Source organism: Spea bombifrons, chromosome 1, assembly GCF_027358695.1.
Source record: "Spea bombifrons isolate aSpeBom1 chromosome 1, aSpeBom1.2.pri, whole genome shotgun sequence".
NCBI classification, from domain to species: domain Eukaryota; kingdom Metazoa; phylum Chordata; class Amphibia; order Anura; family Pelobatidae; genus Spea; species Spea bombifrons.
Window position 1 is genome coordinate 89,113,583 of NC_071087.1, and position 23,079 is coordinate 89,136,661.

Here is a 23,079-nt window from a genome sequence, read left to right on the forward strand (position 1 = left end):
TCTGCAAGTGTATATTCAAGTTGGCAGTAGTGAGTATATGAGATGGTTTGTTCTTGCAAAATGGCATTTTTTGTCAGCTTATGCACATTCACATTTTAGTGAATAGACTAGCTTGTTTATCATAAAATAATATTTTTTTCTTGTTTGGTAAAATTCCCATTCCATAAATATATGTATATTTCAATATAAATATGTAGGTTTATGGTTATTAAAATACAACCAAACCTGCTAATAAACTTATGTTATGTTTAAAGTACTGTATATACAAAAGAACCCTGATGGCAGTATTGTGCATATTGTATTTTTATCTTAGGTTCTTAATCAGTATTTGTAACCCACCTATGTCATTTTGTGATGCATTTTAGGAGCAAAGTGCGATATTGACATTGATGAGTGTCATGGCACTCCATGCAAAAACAACGGAATCTGTTTTGATCAAATCGGGGAGTACAAATGCAAATGCCTTTCTGGATACACAGGTAAAAATTATTTTGGGGTGAAACTATATGATGTTTAGATATTTAGGTAGTAAAAAGCAGTATAGACAGAGATGTGGAAACGAAAGACTGGCTTAGGTTTTTTTTACTTGAGAATCTGAGCGGCTTTCATTGCTAAATGCATGGCCAATTCATAAACGCATGCCAGTTCATAACCCCTTCTTCACATGGATGGAACTAGAAGTTAGAATGTCCTCCAATTTTAATACAGCCCATTCTGACAAACAAATGATCTTATCTGATTCACAAGGTGTGGTAAGGACATCAAGTAGGAAACGTTGACAAAACATTTGACATGCAAATGGGCCAAAAATTATTTGGATTCGGATAAATTATCCTGTTCATTTTTGGCCCATTCATTTTTGGGAAACAAATTCTGTTTCTTGAATTTTCGTTTCAGAAGAAAATTGGGGGCCATTAACAAATTAGCTCACTCTCACACTCTCTCTGACTCACTCTCTCTTTCATGTCTTCCTACCTACTCTGCCAACTACTTCTGCTTCCATGTCACGCATCTTTTTGTTCTGCATCTTCTCCTTTCTCTTCCATCTTTTTTTCTCTCCTTTCTTCGTCCTCATCTCCCTGGAGATAACCTCCCAGTAAACGTCCGCCATTTTCTTCCCCCGATCTTCCAATTGGAGTTGTGTGCATCACCAGAAGCTCCGCCCTTAGGTTATCCTAGCGCAGGGGGTGTCTGGCCTTGTTTTCTGAGATTCGTCTCAATTGACGAAATCAGCAAATTTTGTTTAATTTGAAATTCATACAAATCTGAATTCACAAGTCAACAAAACATGTTCTAATCTTAATGTTGTGCTGCCCACGCTCCCCGCACACATGTACAATCTCTCTTCATTTCAACACGTGGCACCAGTGGTGTGACAGTGTATTTGTGCCTTGTCAGTAGAAAGTTTCCTTGATTTGAGAGCCCTTTAGCTGTTAACCTGATATTGTGATATGTACTAGTGTTTCCTTAATAGCACAAGTGGAGCCTAAGAATATCTAACTGAATCATCTAAAACACAAGTAAATGAAGATAGATTTAACATATTTCGGATGAGGGCTCTATGAATTCTACTTGTTGTAATGACATATTTTCATATATAAATACTATATATTATATATATATATATATATATATATATATATAATTATTTGCAGGTTAACCTTTCAGTATATAAGCTTCTTCATGTGATGCTATATACCGTATGTGCTCGAATATAAGACAAGGTTTTTTTCAGAGCAAATACCCCTCGTCTTATATTCGAGGTCGTCAAATACAAGTCTGACTACAAGACTAAGATCCAGATCCCCCCCAGCACTGCAGGGGTCCTGGATCATCCTCTCTGGCAGCCAGTGAACATTTACACGCGGACATCCTCCGTTGCTTCCCGGCACATTTGCCGGGGCTTCGGTGATGGAGCGCTGGCGTGACATGACCTTCTGGTGCTCCGCGATAGAACCCCCGGTGGACGTTCACCGGCTGCCAGAGAGGAGATCACCCGGTGAAGGTCTGTGCGATGCACGCAGACAACCTCTGCTGCTACACGGAACTTCCCTGGGGCTTTTATGACGGAGCACCCGTGGGTCATGTCACACCAGGAGAAAGGAGGAGATCACCCAGAGAGGCTTCAACTGGATACACTGGGTTTTCCCAGGTCTGTTAATATAATCATGGACAAAAAGAAGAAGGTAATAAAGGTGAAGACAAAATAGCAGGGCATACAGGTAATTAATTGTGCTTTAAAAAGGGATAAAGGGGTGAGCAAAAAATATGGCTGTTGTGATGTTGTGAACTAATTACTCTTGTAAGGTCTTCTGTCTGTGATGGTGTGCTTATGACAGTGTGTATTTGTCAGTATTACAAGCTTTAACATTTTGACAACTGTGGTAAAGTCTGAAAATAATATCCAGTGGAAACAAATTAGGTTGAAAATGCCCGTTTTTATTTATCTCTTTTCAAAGGTCCCCAGTGTGAAGAGAATGTAAATGAATGTAGCTCCAGTCCCTGTTTAAATGAGGGGATCTGCATTGATGGAATTAATATGTACCTCTGTCGGTGTGCAAATGGATTTCTTGGTAAGTACGTTCAATACCTCCGTCCGTGAGGCTGCAAAATATTGACACATTTTACAATTTGACATTAGGCACCTGGGTTTATTTTGCAAAAACTAATTACATATAAAGTGAATGTGACCCTTAGACCTCATCAGGAATTCTACACAGCTGAGAAGGAACTTACCCAGTCCTAATTGGTTCCATCCATTCATTGTTCTAGTTGAAGATGCTAAGGATGCCACATTTTGCTACCATGCTCGGCCATATTGGTGGACGTAAATGTCAATGAACATATGAGGGAATGAGTTTTTTTATCAAAGCGCATAGCTCATGTATACTCGAGTTTCAGGCTTAAGTGGAAAACCTTTAGTTAAATAAAATAACAAATATGTTGATCACATATTTCTGTATAATGAACCAATTGTGTGTAATAGTAATAACAAAATCATATTTAGAATTCTTTATATTAAACTATACCTCATTCAGCCTTCCGTGAGATGCAAGAGGAGATGCAGGCCTGTGATGTCCAAGCATGTGATGTCATTGTAGAAGTTTGCTACAGCACACTGTACATACTATTATATGAATTCACCATGAATTCATTTTCAGAATCGAAAGGTCTTGTATGCTTCAGGGTTTCCATTTTGTTTTCTTATTTCAGGGCCACGATGCGAAATTGAAATTGATGAATGCTTATCCAAGCCTTGTTTAAATAATGGTTATTGTGAAGATTTGAAGGCAGATTTCCAGTGCGTTTGTCCACCTGGATTTACCGGCAAAATTTGTGACAAAGACGTTGACGAGTGTCAGAGCGGACCTTGCAAGAATGGGGCCTCGTGCACTGATGGTATTGACAGCTTCAGGTGATAAGAAAAACAATTGCTTGTAATGCTTTGAGTCAAGTCGATTGGTATCATGGTGCACAAAACAATGAAGGTCATTCTACAAAACTATAAAATATCACATACAAGTGCACACAAGTCTGATCACTTAGGGTGTCATTGAATGCTCAGACAATATTTACTTTGCTAAATAAGATGTCATCAATCTCCAATTTAGTACACACTTCCAATTATTTTGAAGTGTTTTGATTCCAGTCAACATCATGTTAAATTCAATCAAATTAAACTGATTATGATTTAGCTACTATTTTAGTAAGATGTTATGGTGTTCAACTCTGCTATTACAGTTTCTCATTTAAATGAATCTCTTTTATATGGATAACTGAGAATTAATATGACATATCCACAGAGAGAATTAGTTAATAATGGGTTATTTGTTTCGGCCACAGCTGCTGATTGCCCTGCCATGTGCGAGGATAGGAAACGCAGCATTTTATGTGACCTTACTCATCATGCAATTAAAGATATTATACATTGATGAAGTAACCTCTTGAAATGTGCCTTAACTCCCACACGGGTTAAAACCTGATATTAATCGATCACACCATATCTCCCCTTCTGCGATAAAACTGCTTTCACAGATCAAATGAAGAGACGGTTCTTCCACGCCGCCTTGATCTATTTGACTGGTTTTGTCAGTGCAAGATACAAACTGCTAAAGCCATATTGGTCAGATAAGAACAGTGTTTCTCAACTGCTGTCAAATTTCTAAAGTCAAGGTTACTTGGTCAAGAGCTTTAGTTTTCAAAATATTGGTATTGATAAGCAATAATTAAATTGTAGATCTTTTCCATTGTGGAATAAATCTGATATTACTAAAACATATGGTCACGCGAATGGGGAATTATGTGTAATTATTCTTTTTTATTACTTGGTTTAAAGGTGAAGCCCCAGTATGTTGCAATGTGAAAACGCTGACATTTATTTATGTTCTAGGTGTCAGTGCTTAGAGGGTTTTGCTGGAGAAGTATGCGAAATCAATGTGGATGAGTGCCAGTCAAGTCCCTGCCTTAACCATGCTACTTGCGTAGATGGCTTGAACTCATACTCCTGTAAATGCCCACCAGGATTTTCTGGAACCAGGTGTGACACAGGTATTACATATTCTGGCAAGAGCTAAAAAGTGTTTCTTAAATTAGGGATTAAATTTGTAATCACCATTTGGTGGCTTAACTAAAGAACAACCACTGATGCTTCTGTGTATTGAAATTTTACTGTACTTCCCAGCCAACATTGAGTGGGCAAACATCTCTAAAAGTGGTTTGAGTTCTAAACAGGAACATCAGATTTGTCTCTTTACAAATTAACATTGAGCACCTTTGACTTTATTAAAAGTCAATAGTGCTTGTTAAGATGCTCTTATTAACCTAATATTCCCCTACCCTTTTTTTTTTATTTCTTAAAAAGATAATTTCTTTTGCAAGACATAAACAATGTATAATGTAGTCAGCTCCACGGGGTCTGCCTTAAATGGAGAAAGTTGTGGATTCACTAAAGTAAACTCAACAGATATAAAATATTTCCAGTAGGTGTAACGTGAAAGAGTTCACACTGAGTTGTAGTGGAAAGCATAGGAGCGGCAAGTTGACCCACAAAAAGTCAGATTCTCAATTAGTCATGGAAATTGTCTGTTTTAAAGTTCGTTCTATATCGGCTGCGTTTACCTTAATGGGAGAAATGTTAAATAAAATTTGAAAACATTTCATCCTTTTATTGCAGTTTTTCCCAACCTGGGCTTACGAGGCACACCATTGATTTTTTCTGAACATTTTTATGAATTCCTTTGGAATAGTTAGATAAGTTGTGGTAATTACTTAATCCTGCCCTGTTAGTCTACCTTAAGGACTGGGATGGCAAACACTGCTTTAGTGAATAGACAGGCTGATCGCGTATATTATGTTGAGTACTCTTGATTTTGTTCATTTACGTTATCTCTAATTCCTCTAACAACCTGGATTTTAGCGACTATACTGGGCGAGTCAGATATTGTTCCTAGCCTACATAAATCAAAGCAAAATTGCACTATATTTACTGCTGTACCTTATCAGGTTATTAACACCATTATGTTTTATGCAGAACAGTCTTCTGGATTTAACCTGGATTTTGAAGTCTCTGGAATATATGGTTATGTCATGCTTGACAATATCTTACCAACGATGAGTGCCATAACCTGTGCATTCTGGATGAGGTCTTCTGACACTACCAACTATGGAACTCCTATATCCTACGCAATAGACAAGAGTGACAATGCTTTCCTACTTACGGACTATAATGGGTAATTCAAATGTAGAAACGTAATGGGGCTCTTAGGAAGCATTCCAAAACTTTTTAGAATATTGTAAATGTTAACAACTGTACATTAAGTTAGTTCCAAAACATGTTTTGCCACAGCATCAACCAATTTCTGTATTATAATACTACTACCACTTCTACCACCAATAATAATAACAGCAATTTCCATACACCCTCTGCAGAGGAGACAACTTTCATATGGATACTCATATTACACAAGTTCCTCAGCCGAACCATTCACAAATATGGAACCAATTGATCGGTCATCTGCATGTTCCTGCCATTCTTTATTCCCCAGAAATGTATGCTTAATCACTTTATATGTATTATGTACAGGTGGGTACTATATGTCAATGGGAAGGAAAGGATTACAGATTGCCCTCCTGTGAATGATGGAAAATGGCATCATATTGCTGTGTCTTGGACAAGTATGGATGGGTCCTGGAAGGTGTACATCGATGGAAGCCTATCAGATGGTGGAAAAGGTTTATCAGTGGGGTCAAGTATACCTGGTACGTATTATCCAATGTAAAAACAAACAATCTATACATTATATGGGCATTTTATGTTTTCTTTACAGTAGGAACAGGCTTCTAGTGAGAGGTACATTGTATATACTGTACACTGATCAGCCATAACATTATGACCACTGACAGGTGAAGTGAATAACACTGATAATCTTGTTATCATGGCACTTGTCAGTGGGTGGGATATATTAGGCAGCAAGTGAACATTTTGTCCTCAAAGTTGTATTAGAAGCAGGAAAAATGGGAAAGCCTAAGAATCTAACCAACTTTGACAAGGGCCAAATTGTGATGGCTAGACAACTCCAAAACTGCAGCTCTTGTGGGGTGTTCCTGGTCCGCAGTGATGAACCAGCGACAGGGTCATTGGCGGCCAAGGCTGATTAATGCACGTGGGGGCAAAGGGTTGTCTGTGTGGTCAAATCCAACAGATGAGCTACTGTAGCTCAAATTTCTGAAAAGTTAAAGCTGGTTCTGATAGAAAGGTGTCAGAACACACAGTGCACGTATGGGGCTGCATTGCCGCAGGCCAGTCAGGTTGCCCATGCTGACCCCTGTCCACTGCTGAAAGCACCTGTAATGGACACATGAGCCTGGGCTGATGAACAGGTTTTCTGTTACATCCCCTGGATAGCCCGGTGCATGTGCGTCGCTTACCTGGTGAACACATGGCACCAGGATGGATCCATGGAGGCCCCACCTCGCAACTTACAGGACTTAAAAGATCTGCTGCTAACGTCTTGGTGGCAGATACCACAGCACACCTTCAGATGTCTAGTAGAGTCCATGCCTTGACGAGTCAGGGCTGTTTTGAGAGCAAAAGGGGGACCTACACAATATTGGGCAGGTGGTCATCATTTTATGGCTGATATATTTGTATATATTTAATCAGCTTCTCATCTATGTTGAAAGTAGATTTGTGTCTCACATTGGTGCACTGATTTTCATGTTTTAGGTGGTGGTGCATTAGTTCTAGCACAAGAACAAGACAAAAGAGGAGAAGGTTTTAATCCTGCAGAATCATTTGTGGGGTCAATCAGTCAGCTTAATATCTGGGACTACCCATTATCACCAGATCAGGTAACCATCATGTTTTGGGGGCATTGACAGCTGGAAACCACTTTTGCTGTTCAGATGGTCGCGGGAGGTGTGACAAGTTTATATTGTAGTGGTCAGAAAGAACAGAACTAAGATTATGGGCATCGTTAAGGAGAGTGAAGCCCCAAGTGAGCTGCCCAGTACCTCCTTTTTCAGGTGGTTTAAAAATCTTCCCAGAACACTAAACAGATGAAAACATGTTAATAAGTAATAATGTGTACAATTACATGCATATATAGAAACAGGTTATTCCAGAAAACATAGGTAAACATTTGGGCCAACATGCCAAGCAAAGCACGTATCACAGTAACTGCGACAAGACCAAGTACATGGAGTGCCAGCTATAAAAGATATATTTCAGAATGAGATTGGGGATATTACACAAAAGGGCTTCATAAAATAAACCAGGCAAATTATATTTAAGGTATATACCTTCTTTTGAATACATTTTATTTTAATTGATTTATGTTTTAGGTCCTAAATACTTAAAAATATGCATGGTTTGATAGATTGAAATGCAATAAAAAAGAATTTTTTTTTTTAAACTGATGAAATTATTTGACATAGTAAAGTAAGGGTAACCGAGGTGGATACATGCCGTTATATACATAATACAGAATAGTAATTGTACAGTGTATGTCACTGTGTGTATTTAAATTCATATACCTTAGCTAGAGCATACTTATTTTTTTTTAGTTTTAGTTTGCTTGGGGCCCTTGTTTTTTTTTATAAAGGAGGAGTGAGACACAGATTCCTAACTATTATGTGATCATAAGTACTATGTCAATTAGTTTATGTTTAATAATGTATTTAATTGGAGTCCTTCTAAATCATCTTTATTCTACAGCTTCCAATGGATGGATGGATAGATAGGGCACTTTACAAATAAACACTACAGATTATAGATGATAAATGTGATTGTTGTTATCGTTCTATTCGAAGACATTGCCTGAAAGAAAATAGTAACCCTCAAATGTATTTATATGTATCCCATCAGGTCAAATCTTTGGCTGTTTCGTGTCCATATGAACTTCAAAAGGGAAATGTACTTGCTTGGGCTGATTTCCTACCAGGAGTAGTCGGAAGAGCGAAAGTCGACCGTAAGAGCAAATTCTGCTCGGGTAAGAGTTTTAGTCAATAATCTGTTGGCTTAAAATAATATCTAGAAATAAGCTCCTTATCTCTGTGTAACTGGCTGAAACTCTACAAGAAGGATGGAAGGGCATTAGTCAGGGTAAAGGTATGAGGATCAAAATCTTCTTTTGTGAGTTCCTGCAAAAATTCTGAAAAATGTAGTTTTTTTTTTATTTTTATAAATAGCTATATTATGAACGCACATTGTTTTATGTTATTTATTATTTCCTGTGTTATTGAGGTTATATTTCCATGAATAACTGTGGATATGATTTAACTGGGAATATAAGGGCATTTTGTCCCAGCAGAATTAAATTATATGCAGGCTTGCCATTAAAATTTGTTTACAAGGGGTATTGTAAGTCTGACAGTATTTAATGGCCCAGGGAGCTACATCATAATTCAGTGACACACTTATTAATTGTGTCTTAATTAAGGAAACAGTAAACAAACTAGGTTGTAGACATAGCACAAAAATGATCTAACATTGGAGAAATTCTGATTTTTGTGACCCATATGGAACTGTACCCTTGCATATAGCAGTCAACAGCAATGTGCGTGTGTACAGTTCCAAATGGGTCACAGAGGAGGTGGGAGGCAGAATCTAACCTTTAGATCAGATGCATCCATTCTGTAATGGGTCCCGGTACTGATAGAAAAAAAAATAGGCTACTATATCATCACATGCAGGATCATCTGGTTTCTTTACCTTTAATTGTGAAAAAGGTTTAATAAGTATTCAGTTTGGAACATCTTATAATGTTGTGTTCTTTTCCCTACCATGTAGATTGTCCCGTCTTGGAGGGGTCGTCACCTCATTTGCGCACGTCACCAAGTGATCTCAAACCAGGGTCAATAATTAGCTTGTTCTGTGATCCCGGCTACCAGATCGTAGGCAAATCTGAGCATGTCTGTCTTAATGTTGGAGAGTGGGATCAACCTCTCCCCCATTGTGAACGTTAGTATGACTGTATACGTTAACCGAGTATAGTAATAACTAATAAACTGAATTCTGGGGTCAGGTAAATATGCTCTCATGTCAACAAAAATTGTAATTATTTTATTTTTTAAATTGCTTCTTACAAGATTAATACTGCCAAGACAGAACTGGTCAGATAAAGAACAGGTAGATTAAATAACAGCATGGGCAAGTGAGCAAGTGTGCTTTTGTTATTCAAGAAACATACTTTTTAAGAAGTTTATGTGTTCTTTTCTTTAACCCAGAAATGGATACATGACAGGGTCACCTTAATCTAACTCTGCAGATGCCTTGGAAGTCAAACTACCTAGAGATTAGATCTGCTGAGTTTGCATCCCTTGCTTGAACCATTAAATTCAAATAGTTCTGTCTGTTGCAGAGCCAGAGAATCAGTGGAAAAAAAGAATGTTTTTAAATTAATAATACATTTGGTAAAATCAGGAAGGAGTGGGAGTTTTATATGACCGACAATGGTAAATAAACAAAACTATAACCTAAAATATTAATTTGGGAACATTTGAGAATAGTTAGTTAGATATTAACTTCGATGTGACAACGAAGCGAGACTGGCTCTCAGTTGGGTCATGCCAAGTTCTTGTCACAGTTCGGTTAAATACATAATGACTAGGTTACCACTGGAAAGACATCAGTGTCTTTCACTAAGACCCAGCTGCAGATTGACATGTGCTTCTCAGTGAGCGTCAGCGCCTATCATGCACGGGACCCATCACTGAGCAGCTAAGGCAATAGTTTGGAAAGTTCTCAGAGAAAGCTCAAAATTGGGTGGCTTGGTGACCTTTTTACAAAATCAACATTTGTGTAAGACATGCTTTTTCTGATTTCTTTCATATTATTTTCCATTTCTCAGCGTATTCCAAGTTGGAAGGTCACCATTGAAGTTAATGATATATACTGACATCTGGCATTGCAGTAAACATTGGATAGATAGATAGATAGATAGATAGATAGATAGATAGATAGATAGAAAGATAGATAGATAGATAGATGGAGAATGTAGTTATTGAACCACATTGTTTTTTAGCTGTATGAGAGCTATAGCTAACATTTACATTGGAGAAATTTATAAGCATTGAAATAATAACATATTTAATATCACAAAGGAATCAGCTGTGGAATACCACCACGTTTGGAGAATGGTTTTTATAATGCTGAGGACCTGCATGCTGGCAGCACAGTAACTTACCAGTGCAACGTTGGTTACTACCTATTGGGTGACTCAAGGATGTTCTGTACAGACAATGGGAGCTGGAATGGAATTTCTCCATTGTGCCTAGGTAAATCTATATGGATTTCTACCTTTATCATATAAACGTTGTTTGTTTTGTAACATATGATTCTTGGTGAAATATTCTTGCAAATAAGTGCCCCATCGCTCTCACCATCACATAACAACACCAACACAAATGCTAAGCATGAACTAGCCATAGGATTGATGGACGTACCCAGTGTTCAGAATGAAAGAGAAGGAGAATCCAGTGTTCTAATGGCAGCTCTGCCTTACTCCATTACTAATCTCAGACTCAGTTGAGAACATGCAAGTCTCTGCATCCTAGCTTAACATCTGGTCCCATTTCTGTTGATCCATTAGCCCTTCCTACCATACACATACATGCCCCAAGTTAAAATTAAGGTAACGTGTTACTTTTTTGTGTAGATAAGCTATGCAAGCTTGTCCTTTGTGATGAACACTGCCTTCTGAGAATGAATAAGCCACTAGACTAGCTTATTCTTCCCTGTAAGTGGTGGATGCATTCTTATGAATAATAACATATTGTTTTCTCTCTTTTTAAGATGTGGATGAATGTGCAGTTGGATCAGACTGTGATGAGCATGCTACCTGTAAAAATACCAATGGCTCCTATATATGTACTTGCATGGCACCCTACAGCGGCAATGGCAAAAAATGCTTAGGTAAACCTGAATTCTTCAACATGGTAGTACCCCGTGCTGGGAATTATATGTACTTTCCTTGTCCATATTTGAAAATCAAACTTTGATAACATTAAAATTAAAAATAGCCAAAATTGACAGCACCATTAACATGTTAAGCCATACTTGAACAGAAGGAAAAGACTGTGATGCTCTTGGAACCTTATAATCAGTTTGCATGCAACATAGAAATAAACCTTTATTTTTATAATGTTTGTCTCCCTCTAAGAACCTGTAAAGTGTAAAGATCCAGGAGGACTGGAAAATGGCAACTATTCCGGTAACCAGTTTGGTGTTGGAAGTGAATTGATGTTTTCGTGTCATGAGGGCTATGAATTAGTTGGAAGAATGAAGGTGACGTGTTTAGAGTCTGGTGACTGGGATGATGTAATACCGTACTGCCAAGGTACAGAACACTATTAAAGGTGATATGCTTATTGTCACATACTATCTTAACATTAGTTGTAATGTTAAAATATGTGTTGTGAATAAATGGGGTGCTCTGAAAAAAAAATGGTTAGCTCAGCAAAGTTATTTTATGGTGAAGAAGTCTTGTATTTGGTTCTTACCAACGCTGAGCAAGCACTGGAGTTGACTAGAGGTAAGCACATCACGTGCATGGAAATGTGTTCAGCTGAACACATTTCCTGCACCGCATGCAGCTGGGGATGGGCAAAGGGACAAGTGCAAATGGGGTATTCTGCAGAGTCCCGCCATCCATTTACAAGGGGGACCCCATAAAATGGGACTGCCCGGCTATCATATGCATTAAAGTGTGTGTGATGGCTGCAGTGTCTCTTTATATTGGACTTCTACACTTATTATACAAAATGGGTCATCTTTAATAAGACTAAGGTCCTGGATAATGGATTGTAAGTTTGAGGTTATGAGCTTTAAAGAGTACAACACACCTGTTTAGGTCCTTGTAACATAACACCCCATCAGATCCGTTTCTGAGGCCTTCCTTATATCTACCATGTGGTTGGGTGAGAGAGATGTGCGTTTCTGGACATCTTTCCAGTGAGCACAGTGGTTGAATGCTCTCACATGAATAGTATATCTATGCTTGTTAACCAGAACCATATTATCTTTTAAAAGTGGTATTTTGCGATGCTTAATAAAGTTTTGTTTTGCTTAATTTTTCTCTATAAAGCTGTATCTTGCAGTGAAGCTCCCATTCCTGAAAATGGCTATATTTTGGGATCCAATTTCACATATGGCAAAACCGTTTTTTTCAGGTAAAAAAGTCATAATTTTTATTGGTCTTTAATCTGGGTAACAATCTATGTGGTATATATATATATATGCAAATTACTAAAATGTATGAATTTCAGACAAGCACATTCAAGTTGTCATTCATCTCATATGTCCTTGCTTACAAATTTATGCACTCACAAGCAACTATAGACCCTACTGTGTTTAATCTAAATTTACCGGGCAGCAAATTACTAGCCAACCAAGGACTTCTTAAATAAAATATTAAAGCCTTATGATATATATATATATATATATATATATATATATACATACATACGTACACATACAGATTTTGAGCACTGATAATGTATTCTTTGTTCTTTACTGCAAAATTGTGACAGGTGCAATGAGGGATACACTTTAATTGGTAATGAAGAGACTGTTTGCCTCGCTAATGGTTTTTGGAGCAAGGATGTCCCGTCTTGTGAATCTGTCACATGCCCAAAGCCAAAGGAAATAGACAATGGGACATTCAAATTGAGTGGCATAACATTCAAGTCTACTGTGTCTTACACGTGCAATACAGGATACAGGTAATTTATACGATATACTCTTTCTATAAGTATGTGAAAGGTAAGACACGTCTCCGTAGAAGGCTACTTTTTAGTCTAAATTTGTAAATGTATTTTTAATAATTTGTCATGGTCATCTTTATATTCATGTTACTTAGTTTTTCTAATTAGATGATCATTTTGTGTTAGCACTATGTTATTCGCTAACATTCATTATGAGTCATGCCCAGATTTGTTTTGTACTCATCGATTACTTAGTGGAATCCAAACAGCACTTAGGTAAGAAATCCTGCTCTATCACTTAGTGCACTTCTTCCACACACATGGGCATGCACTGCTGCTAGCACATGTTCACTTTTCATGTTTGTAACAAAGGAGGCAATAACTAGCCTCATTAAGGATAGAACAGCCATGAGTGGCGATCTGGCTTTTGCACCTCTGCCCCGAGCTCCATTTGCTCCAAGAGGTCTATGTATAAAGTGGATAAAGAGCAAAAAAGGTGATCGTTGTTAACATAATTTGCACACACCTACCCAGAATCCCTTGCCGTGGTGGCACCACTGCACGGTTTCTGTGTGAACAGCAAGTCTCAGGACTTGTCTGGTGGTTGCAGATTAGTGTTTTGTAATACCTCTGCTACCCCTAGGAAGTATAATACCCACTTTTAATGTTGTATGAAATTATCATTCATATTAGTCTGTTAATGTGTTTTTTCATAAGCAGTAAAGTTATGTCACTTTATACAATAATCAACAATTTGTTATATATATCTCACTACTTTTCTAAACCTACCAGCACTATGTTTCTCAGCAGTATGGTTTACATAGTTAACATTGTGGCCCTGTGTGGACTTTAAATGTCTTAGTAGAAAATGTGTTAGGTATTTGGCCCTTTCTAAAATTCTTGTGTTTACAACTAGCAAATAGCTACTTGTTTTCTCAAGTAATTTATGGGTCTGAGTTTTAGATTACGGATCCACTTCATAATGGACACCTCACGACATGGAATTATAAGAAAATATACAAAGTTAGAACTTTTATTCATGGGTCCTGCTCACGTTTTAGATAACATGGAGGCAATCTGTCCTGTGGCATTATGGCATACTCTAGTACAATGGTTCTCAACCTTCCTAATGCCGTGACCCTTTAATACAGTTACACATGTTGTGGTCACCCCCAACCATAAAATTATGTAATTATATATTGTGAAATATGTGTTTTCCAATGGTCTTAGGTGACCCCTGTGAAAGGGTCGTTTGACCCCCAAAGGGGTCGTGAACCACAGGTTGAGAACTGCTGCTCTAGGATGTCCTAATGCTCTACTGGACACCCAGCATTGCTTGCTGGTCACCCCTGATTTGTTAATGCTGGGATACAAACAGGTTTCAAATAGAGTATGAGTATTTTTTCAGAATACAAAATTACAGAAGACCCATCAATAAACATATGACACAGTTTGGGAATAAATCAAGTAGCACTCTCGAAATATCTGTTTGGTTCAAGTATGGTCAAGCATATACCGTAATTCAATATTCTTACAATATAAATATGGCTATTTGTGGTTATCAAATGCCAAACAGATTAATACTGTGCAGTCTCTGGCTTTCTAATGTTTCTGGTCCCAGACTCTACAAGAGCAAATATTCAATGTATTATTTGTTCCCTAAACACACTGGTCTGTGGAAGTCAGCCATGGCCAACCTACTATTATTATAAATCGCTTTGTATGTTTTGCCAATATGAAATGACTGGACAATAAATGTTTGTTACTTCATCTAAAACATTTTCCTTAGCTTGCAGGGCCCTTCAACTTTGATTTGTGAAGCCTCTGGCAGGTGGAATGAAGAAGCTCCTTCATGTCAGCTTGTATCGTGTGGTCCCCCACTTCATGTGAGAGATGCAGTCATGACTGGGGAAGACTTCACTTTCGCAAATTCAGTAACCTACAAATGTAAAGAAGGGTATGTAGTTTACTGGTTATTAGAACAATTACTACTTATCTTTATATATATATATATATATATATATATAGTAGAAGCATTATGTAATATATATATATATATATATATAGTAGTAGAAGCATTATGAAATATATATATATATATATATATATATATATATATATAAATATATATACATACAGTATAGACATACTGTTTTTTTAATGTTTTATTTATATATATTCTCCAAATATAATCATATAATGTTACGTGCCATTAACTGTGTATTTTTTTAAGGTATATTTGCTATTTTTCCATATTTCACTTACCGTGCATAAAATGTTCTTTTCGTTTCTATTTCTTGCTACTGATCAAAATCGAAACTATGTGAATTGTATTTCAGAAGTTTAAATCTAAAAGATCTTTGCATCTTCTTCCATACAGCTACACCCTAGTTGGTCCGGAAACCATAAGTTGTTTGTCTACAGGAAAATGGAGTGAAAATACCCCACAGTGCATGGCTGTTTCATGTGACGAACCTCCCAACGTTGACCATGCTTCTTCTCACAGTGCTCATCGGCTGTATGGCGACATTGCATATTACTATTGCTCTGATGGCTATAGCATGGCTGATAACTCAAAGATGCTGTGTAATGCCCAAGGGAAGTGGGTACCACCTCATGATAAAGAAGCACCGCACTGCATAGCTGATTTTTGTGAGAAGCCTTCTGCTGTGGCATACAGCATCTTGGAATCCCTAAACAAAGCAAAATTTGTTTCTGGCACCACAGTTACCTTCAAATGTATGGAAGGGTTTGTGCTTAATACATCTGCTAAGATAGAATGTGTTCGTGGTGGACAGTGGAATCCCTCACCTTTAAGTATACAGTGCATTCCGGTACGGTGTGGAGAACCAGACAGCATCAAAAATGGATATGTCAGTGGAACCAACTATAGCTTTGATGCAGTGGTGGCTTACAGTTGTAATAAAGGCTACTACATAAAAGGAGAGAAGAAAAGGACATGCCAGGCATCTGGGGAATGGAGTGGACGCTTACCAACATGCCACCCAGTGGTTTGTGGAGATCCTCCTCAAATTGAAAATGGGGTTGTAGAGGTGTGTGTGTTCACTTCCTTTTCTATAAATCACAAGTTTAGAGAGCTAAAGCTAATTTATGATGTAGAAAAAATCTGCTACACCTTAGCATATATATATTTTTTAGCATATATACTGTCCTGCTTGACACTTTTTTTAATGCATATTACATAGACAGATGCGTGTTACTTGATTGTACAACAGTGCTATAAAACTAAAGTTGTTTTATATGCTACTGCAAGGTGTACTCTCAACACCCGTCCAAGCCTGTCGACTCTTACTCTGTTTTTGCTTTCTTACATTTTGCACAAAGCCATTTTAGCTTTATTATTTTTAATACATGAGCCCCAGTGGGCTTTATACTAATGCCCCAATAGAGTTTAAATCCAATTTTGCATGTAGGTACATAAATATTTAAAATCTGATAGAAAGTCTCATCGCTGTCATATTTGTTATCTGCAGTTTGTGGCAAATGTGGATTTAGAGCACGATCCATATTGTTTTTTTTTAATAATATGACTTAGTTCAGCCAATTCTATGCCCCCCCCCCGACTTACCAATGCATCCCCAGACTCCCTGGTGTCTAGCGGGGCCGGCCGGTGGATGACAAAGAAGCACCAGCTGAGGTTGTCTACGCGTATCACCGCAGCCAGTGAACGTCTGTGGGATGCGCGTAGACATCGTCCGCTGTCGGCACTTCTATGGTAGAGCCCCGGAAGGAACAAAAACACCCGCCCAGCACCTGCCGGCGGACTGCATGTCCCGGGCGTCAGGCGATACAAATTGCGCATCCCTGTGCTAAACCCCAATTGTAGGCCGCAAATACATAAAATTGCTTTCAAGAATTGCATGTTTAGTAAAATTTGATTTTATATTTTGTTTTTTTTCTGCAGATCAAAACTGGACTTGTTTTTGAAAATGAGGTGATATACTCCTGCAAGCCTGGTTATAAGCTACTTGGAAGTAATTTGAGAGTATGCCAGTCCAATCGCCACTGGTACAGTGAGTCACCACCATCATGCGTCCTTCTCAGTTGCGAGAAACCTCCACCACTGCAAAATGGTTACATCACAGGGGATAATTTGAATGTGGGCTCAAAAGTTGAATTTGTGTGTGATGAGGGCTATGAACTGATTGGCGACACAAGCTGGACTTGTCAGAAAAATGGGAAATGGGACAAAAATCGTATTCCCACATGCATACCATCAAAATGTCAAGAACCCCCCCTGTTAGAAAACCAGTTAGTCTTGAAAGAAGATGTTAATGACATAGGAGTTGTAAAATTTTCTTGCAGAGAAGGGTTTGTGTTACAGGGACCTTCAGTGTTAAAGTGCTTAAGATCAAACCAATGGAATGATTCATTCCCTCTGTGTGTTCTTGTCTTGTGTCCAAAACCACCAGATATTGATTTTGGAGATCCTAGGCCAGTCACATCTCTTCACTTTGGCAGTACAGTAAAATATTCTTGTATGGATGGATTTCTGCTTAAAGGTGAATCTGAAATTACTTGCAATGCAAATGGAAAATGGAGTTCGGACCTCCCACATTGTATTCCAGTCGAGTGTCCACAACCAGAAGAAATACCTAATGGAATTCTAGATGTCCAAGGGCTTACATATCTTAGCACAGTACTTTACACATGCAAGCCTGGATATGACCTTGTTGGCAATACAACCTTAATTTGCGGTGCTGATGGTGTTTGGCTAGGTGGAAAACCAATGTGCAAAGCCCTTGAATGTCCACCTGCCAAAGAAATTCATAATGGGAAAATTTCTTCCCAAAATCTTCATTATGGTCAGACTGTAAATTATGTGTGTAATAGAGGATTCAGGCTTAAAGGACAGAATATGTTGACTTGCTTGGAGACAGGAGAATGGGATAGTGACCCACCATATTGCAAAGAAATAACCTGTGAACCTCCTCAAGCAATTGAGAACGGCTTTGTAGAAGGGGCAGATTACCGCTTTGGGGCCATGATTATGTATAGCTGTATGCCTGGATTCCAGTTAACCGGATCTGCCATGCAAACTTGTGAAGAGTCTGGGTGGTCTAGCTCTACTCCCGTGTGCCTGCAAACAGATTGTGGGCTTCCACCCCATATTGATTTTGGGCACTATACGAAAATCATTTATAGTGAAATTGTTAAAGAGGAAATACTTGTCTCAAATACAATTATACCCCAAATAGCACCAAGCAGTAGGAAGGACCATGGCCATTCACTTAGAGAGATAAACAGTGACCTTTCTGAATTTTTATATGGAACACATATTTTGTACACTTGCTTCAGTAGCTATGAAATTCTAGGACCACCTGTATTAACCTGCCAGGAGGATGGAACTTGGAATGGTAGTGCTCCTGTGTGCTCTCCCATTGAATGCAGTATTCCTACAGCTCCAGAAAATGGCATGATGAATTACACTGGTAATATGGTTGGTAACACTGTTAATTTTGACTGTAAACCAGGTTATCAGCTGATTGGCTCAGATAATAGTTTTTGTTTATCCAACAGGAAATGGAGTCATGAAATCCCACTTTGTGTTCTTATTGCATGTAAAGCACCAAATGAAATTCTGAATGGATACATTGAGGCCTTCAATTACACTTATATGGGTGTAATCTATTACAAGTGTGACATAGGATATGAAATGCATGGTTCAGGCAAGCGTACATGCCAAGGGAACGGAAAGTGGGATGGTGATGAACCAATTTGCATCCCTGTTTTTTGTGGACAGCCAGCGGTCCTAAAAAATGGCCAAATAAAAGGCAATGAATATACTTATGGGAAAGATGTTGAGTATGAGTGCAATGAGGGTTACAGACTTAATGGAGACCCAAAGAGAACCTGTCTTGAAACTGGAAACTGGAGTGGAACTATGCCATTTTGCACATTAATTACCTGTGAAATACCAACTACTATAGCAAATGGGGTGGTCAGTGGAACAGATTACAGAATTGGAAGACAAATACTATACAAATGTAATGAGGGCTATAAATTGCATGGCACAGCAAAACTAACTTGTTTAAGTGATGGCACATGGGATGAACAAGCTCCTCTCTGCGACCCTATAAATTGTGGGCCTCCAGAGGATATTTCATATGGATTATTAACAAGCTCAGGTTTTAATTATAATGAATATGTTGAATATTCCTGTTTTCCTGGTTATGAGATCCAAGGTAGTCCATCTCGACAGTGCTTAGCTACCGGTTTATGGAGTGGAAGCCCACCCACATGCATACCATGTGAATGCCCCACACCAGTAATTCATAATGGAGTTGTTACTGGAAAGGATTTTACCTGTGGGCATTCGGTTATCATTAGATGCAATGAGGGATTTAAATTGCTTGGACCCTCTGAATTAAACTGTGAGTCTGCAGGAAAATGGAGCTCTGGATTTCCTCATTGTGGGAAGATTTCATGCGGACCACCACCATTGATATTAAATGCTTTTATCAATGGCACCAGCACAACAGATGAAAATGCAATCAGATACAGCTGTGACACTGGCTATATCATGCAAGGGAAATCAGAGCTGGTTTGCACAGAAGAAGAACAATGGAGTAAGCCCTATCCGAGTTGCCAGTTACTATCTTGTGGGAGACCCCCTAGCGTTTCACACGCACTGATAACAGGTGGATCTTACACCTTTGGAAGCGTAGTTGAATACAGGTAAGAAATGTTTTATATAATTCTATACGATCTTGGCAAACCTGATACTCATTACTGAATACAACATTGTCTTTTGTAAATTAAAATGAAACAATGCACAATGACTTTGAAAATGTATATTTAATACGATGTAAAGATGATGATCTGGGATTGAAGACCACATTTGCTTTATCAGAGACAGGAAGTATCTATGGAACAAACCAATTGAGAGAGGAGGACATGGAATCTATTCTCCCTAGTTTTACCTAACTTTCTCTGCAGTTTTTCTGCCTCTGATTACCGTATCTCCCCAAGTATAAGACGCTCCCTTGTATAAGATGCACCTTAATTTTGGGGGCCGAAATTTTTAAAAATATATATTACATAAAGTTATTGTACTGGCTGCCTGGGCATTATATGAGTGTGATTGATGTTAGCTGTTAGCAATTGCACTCCTATCATGCTCAGGTAGCCAGTACATGCCCATCACTTTCAGCCTCCCTGTGCCCCCTCATCCACGCTAACACACAGACACATTCATTCATTTACTCCCCCACCTTACCTGAACTGCAGGTCTTCTGGTTTTAGACCCCAAATTTTTCTAAAAAAGGTGTGTCTTATACATGCGGAAATACAGTACCCCCTGACACAGAAGGGTCAGCCAGGCAATTGAAAAACAAGTGGGGAAGAGGGCAATTGTAGATGGAGACTTGAGGGTATTTGGGCCCTGAGTAGTGTCTTGTGGTAACGATGTCCCTGCTTATAGTGTAACGTTCCAGATCAGAATGAATTGTGGAGGTCATTTATTACTGTTAAGTTTAAGAAGTAATATAATGAATTATCAATTAATGTAACTGCCCATTTTACATTCTTTTATTGGGCACCACATTGTATTTTACAGATGTGAAGAGGGTTATATGATTGACGGACACATGGCAACAAGAACCTGCCAGGAAGATGGATCTTGGTCCAAGGAGGAGATTACCTGTATTCCACTGAGATGTTCCATTAAAACTAATAAAGTAAAACTAAAAACTCCTGAAACAGAGTATGAGGTCAACAGAACCATAACAATTACATGCAAAGAAGGCCACGAATTATCTGGACCAGGCACTTTAACTTGTTCGGTAACGTTTAAACTTTTTATATTCATTTTATGTTAATGATGATTGCCATATTTCAATGTTATGCTGCTGATTTACAATGTAAATAATATTTTTCAGTAAGTAATGTAAGTCAACAAAATAAAAAATAAATTGATAGTCTCAAATCCCAAAATGTCACATTAACATTTTGTGTTACGTACGCTTATATAGAGTGTTTCAAAATGTACTAAGTCATTAAAATATGTGGATTTATTGATTTAAATATATCCCTCTGTATTGTATCTACATAGTAGACGTTTCTATAACTGAGAGAAGCAATTTGTGACATTTAGATATATAAGGTCATTTTGCATGGATATGTTATTTTAATTTTGCGTATGGTGATTATTAATTATATATGAAACGTCACATATCTTTTATGTATTCCTTGTAAAAAATACTACTGACTATAGGATAATGAAGGTGTCTTTAAAATCAATATATTATATATATATATACGTTCATGAGAATATTTATTTTATCGTTTAGAGTAACGCTACCTGGATTCCTCCTCTTTTTGATGACATATGTATACCTGTGTCGTGTGGACAACCAGATGCGCTAGAACATGGAATGATCATTGGCACAAGATACTTGTACCAGGATAGCATCATGTATCAGTGTAATGCCGGCTATGAATTACATGTAAGTGCAAAGAACTTACTTTAACCTACGTACATAGTAGGTGTTTAGAATGCTTAGTAAATGCTAAGTGCCACTTGTTTTCTTGTGTGTGTGTATATGTGGGGGGGGGGTAATATCTAGGCTACAGTCACTTTTTCGAGTTAAACTTCCAGGGCAATTACAGAGTAGAGGAATACGTAAGACTCGTCTCTTATGGGGTGCCCTGGCTTTATTATATTAATTTTATCTGTATCATTACTGCAGTGGATGGAATAGGGGAAAAGGGTCTGGAGTGCAGGAGTGAAAATGTAGTTCGTTATGCTTCAGGGAGAGTATAAAATGTATACATAACATACAAATGCAGTACACCATCACTTTAAACAAGAGTTGTAGATGTTTCACAAGCCAACAAAGGGTGTCCACCGGAATCTGTAGCAGGAACCTCACATACATCCACCGCGCAGATTTATCAAGGTGCTTTCATAAAGTGCTGGATCAGTGCCCAAACGATCATAAAATCAATGCCCTGCGCTTTTCAGAGGCCGTATATTTGACTTTTCTATTTCTGCCACTCTTCCCAACTTCATCATTATGTTTCTATACCAGGGTAGTCTATGCATACAAAAATGGGATACATTTAACTACGTCTGTAAAAGGAAGGGAACTAAGGGCCAGTCAACCCCGGAAACACCTTAGACTCATGGGACGTGGTAAATAGCAGCCAGTTGAACTAAGTGGTCATATAGACAGTGATCTGATCCTTTACAGACTAGATCATATCTTCAATCACCCAAACTTTCTCAATCTTATTGGAACCAGTCTTTGTGCGATGGAGGTTATAAGAAACACCTCCTGACCCTGTCACTAGAAATATAAATTAAATGATGCTCCCTGCAACTTAAACTTAAAGATTACAAATAAGAAAAATAGTGTAGCCTTTAAGGGAGCATTTTGCTAGGTGTTGCTGAACATTAATCAGGTGTTTCATCAGGTATCAATCAGTAGGTCCCAACCTGTGGAGGAAATCCTAAATTAAATTACAATTAAAAATACTGTATTTTTCTCCTTGATTTCAAAATAACATAAATAAGTCTTAGAAAGAATGTATACATTGTATAGGTGCAATAAACATGAAAAGAGGAGCCATGATTGAACAAACATACTAAAAATGATAAAAGAGTGAGAAAGCAAACAGTCACAAAGGGGTTAAGTGGTTGTGCATGAAACTTGTAATGTATGGACAAGTATTTTATTCCAAGCGACCAGATAAGCAGAGCAGCCTCATCGCTCATCTTTTTTTTCTGAGGGCATATAAGATTTTTGCATGACTTAGAATCAGTTGTGTGTTTTGGAATTATGGTATTTCAAGGTTATCGCATTCTGCTCCGTGCTACAACATAAGACCCTGGGATTTTGCCAAAGACATCAT

The 23,079-nt window shown here is 38.0% G+C and overlaps 1 protein-coding gene across 1 annotated transcript in view; it reads left to right on the plus strand.

Annotated features, from left to right (window-relative positions):
* SVEP1 (sushi, von Willebrand factor type A, EGF and pentraxin domain containing 1) overlaps positions 1–23,079 on the plus strand; it is a 106,273-nt gene that overhangs the window by 66,212 nt on the left and 16,982 nt on the right. The window contains exons 22-40 of the mRNA XM_053465856.1: positions 366–479; positions 2,460–2,573; positions 3,214–3,415; positions 4,391–4,548; positions 5,531–5,729; positions 6,083–6,258; positions 7,226–7,350; positions 8,366–8,489; positions 9,290–9,460; positions 10,603–10,776; positions 11,294–11,413; positions 11,661–11,837; positions 12,585–12,669; positions 13,030–13,221; positions 14,993–15,160; positions 15,584–16,256; positions 17,129–19,902; positions 20,783–21,008; positions 21,516–21,671. Coding sequence (XP_053321831.1) covers positions 366–479; positions 2,460–2,573; positions 3,214–3,415; positions 4,391–4,548; positions 5,531–5,729; positions 6,083–6,258; positions 7,226–7,350; positions 8,366–8,489; positions 9,290–9,460; positions 10,603–10,776; positions 11,294–11,413; positions 11,661–11,837; positions 12,585–12,669; positions 13,030–13,221; positions 14,993–15,160; positions 15,584–16,256; positions 17,129–19,902; positions 20,783–21,008; positions 21,516–21,671 — 6,128 coding nt within the window. The remainder of the gene's footprint in view (positions 1–365; positions 480–2,459; positions 2,574–3,213; positions 3,416–4,390; positions 4,549–5,530; positions 5,730–6,082; positions 6,259–7,225; positions 7,351–8,365; positions 8,490–9,289; positions 9,461–10,602; positions 10,777–11,293; positions 11,414–11,660; positions 11,838–12,584; positions 12,670–13,029; positions 13,222–14,992; positions 15,161–15,583; positions 16,257–17,128; positions 19,903–20,782; positions 21,009–21,515; positions 21,672–23,079) is intronic.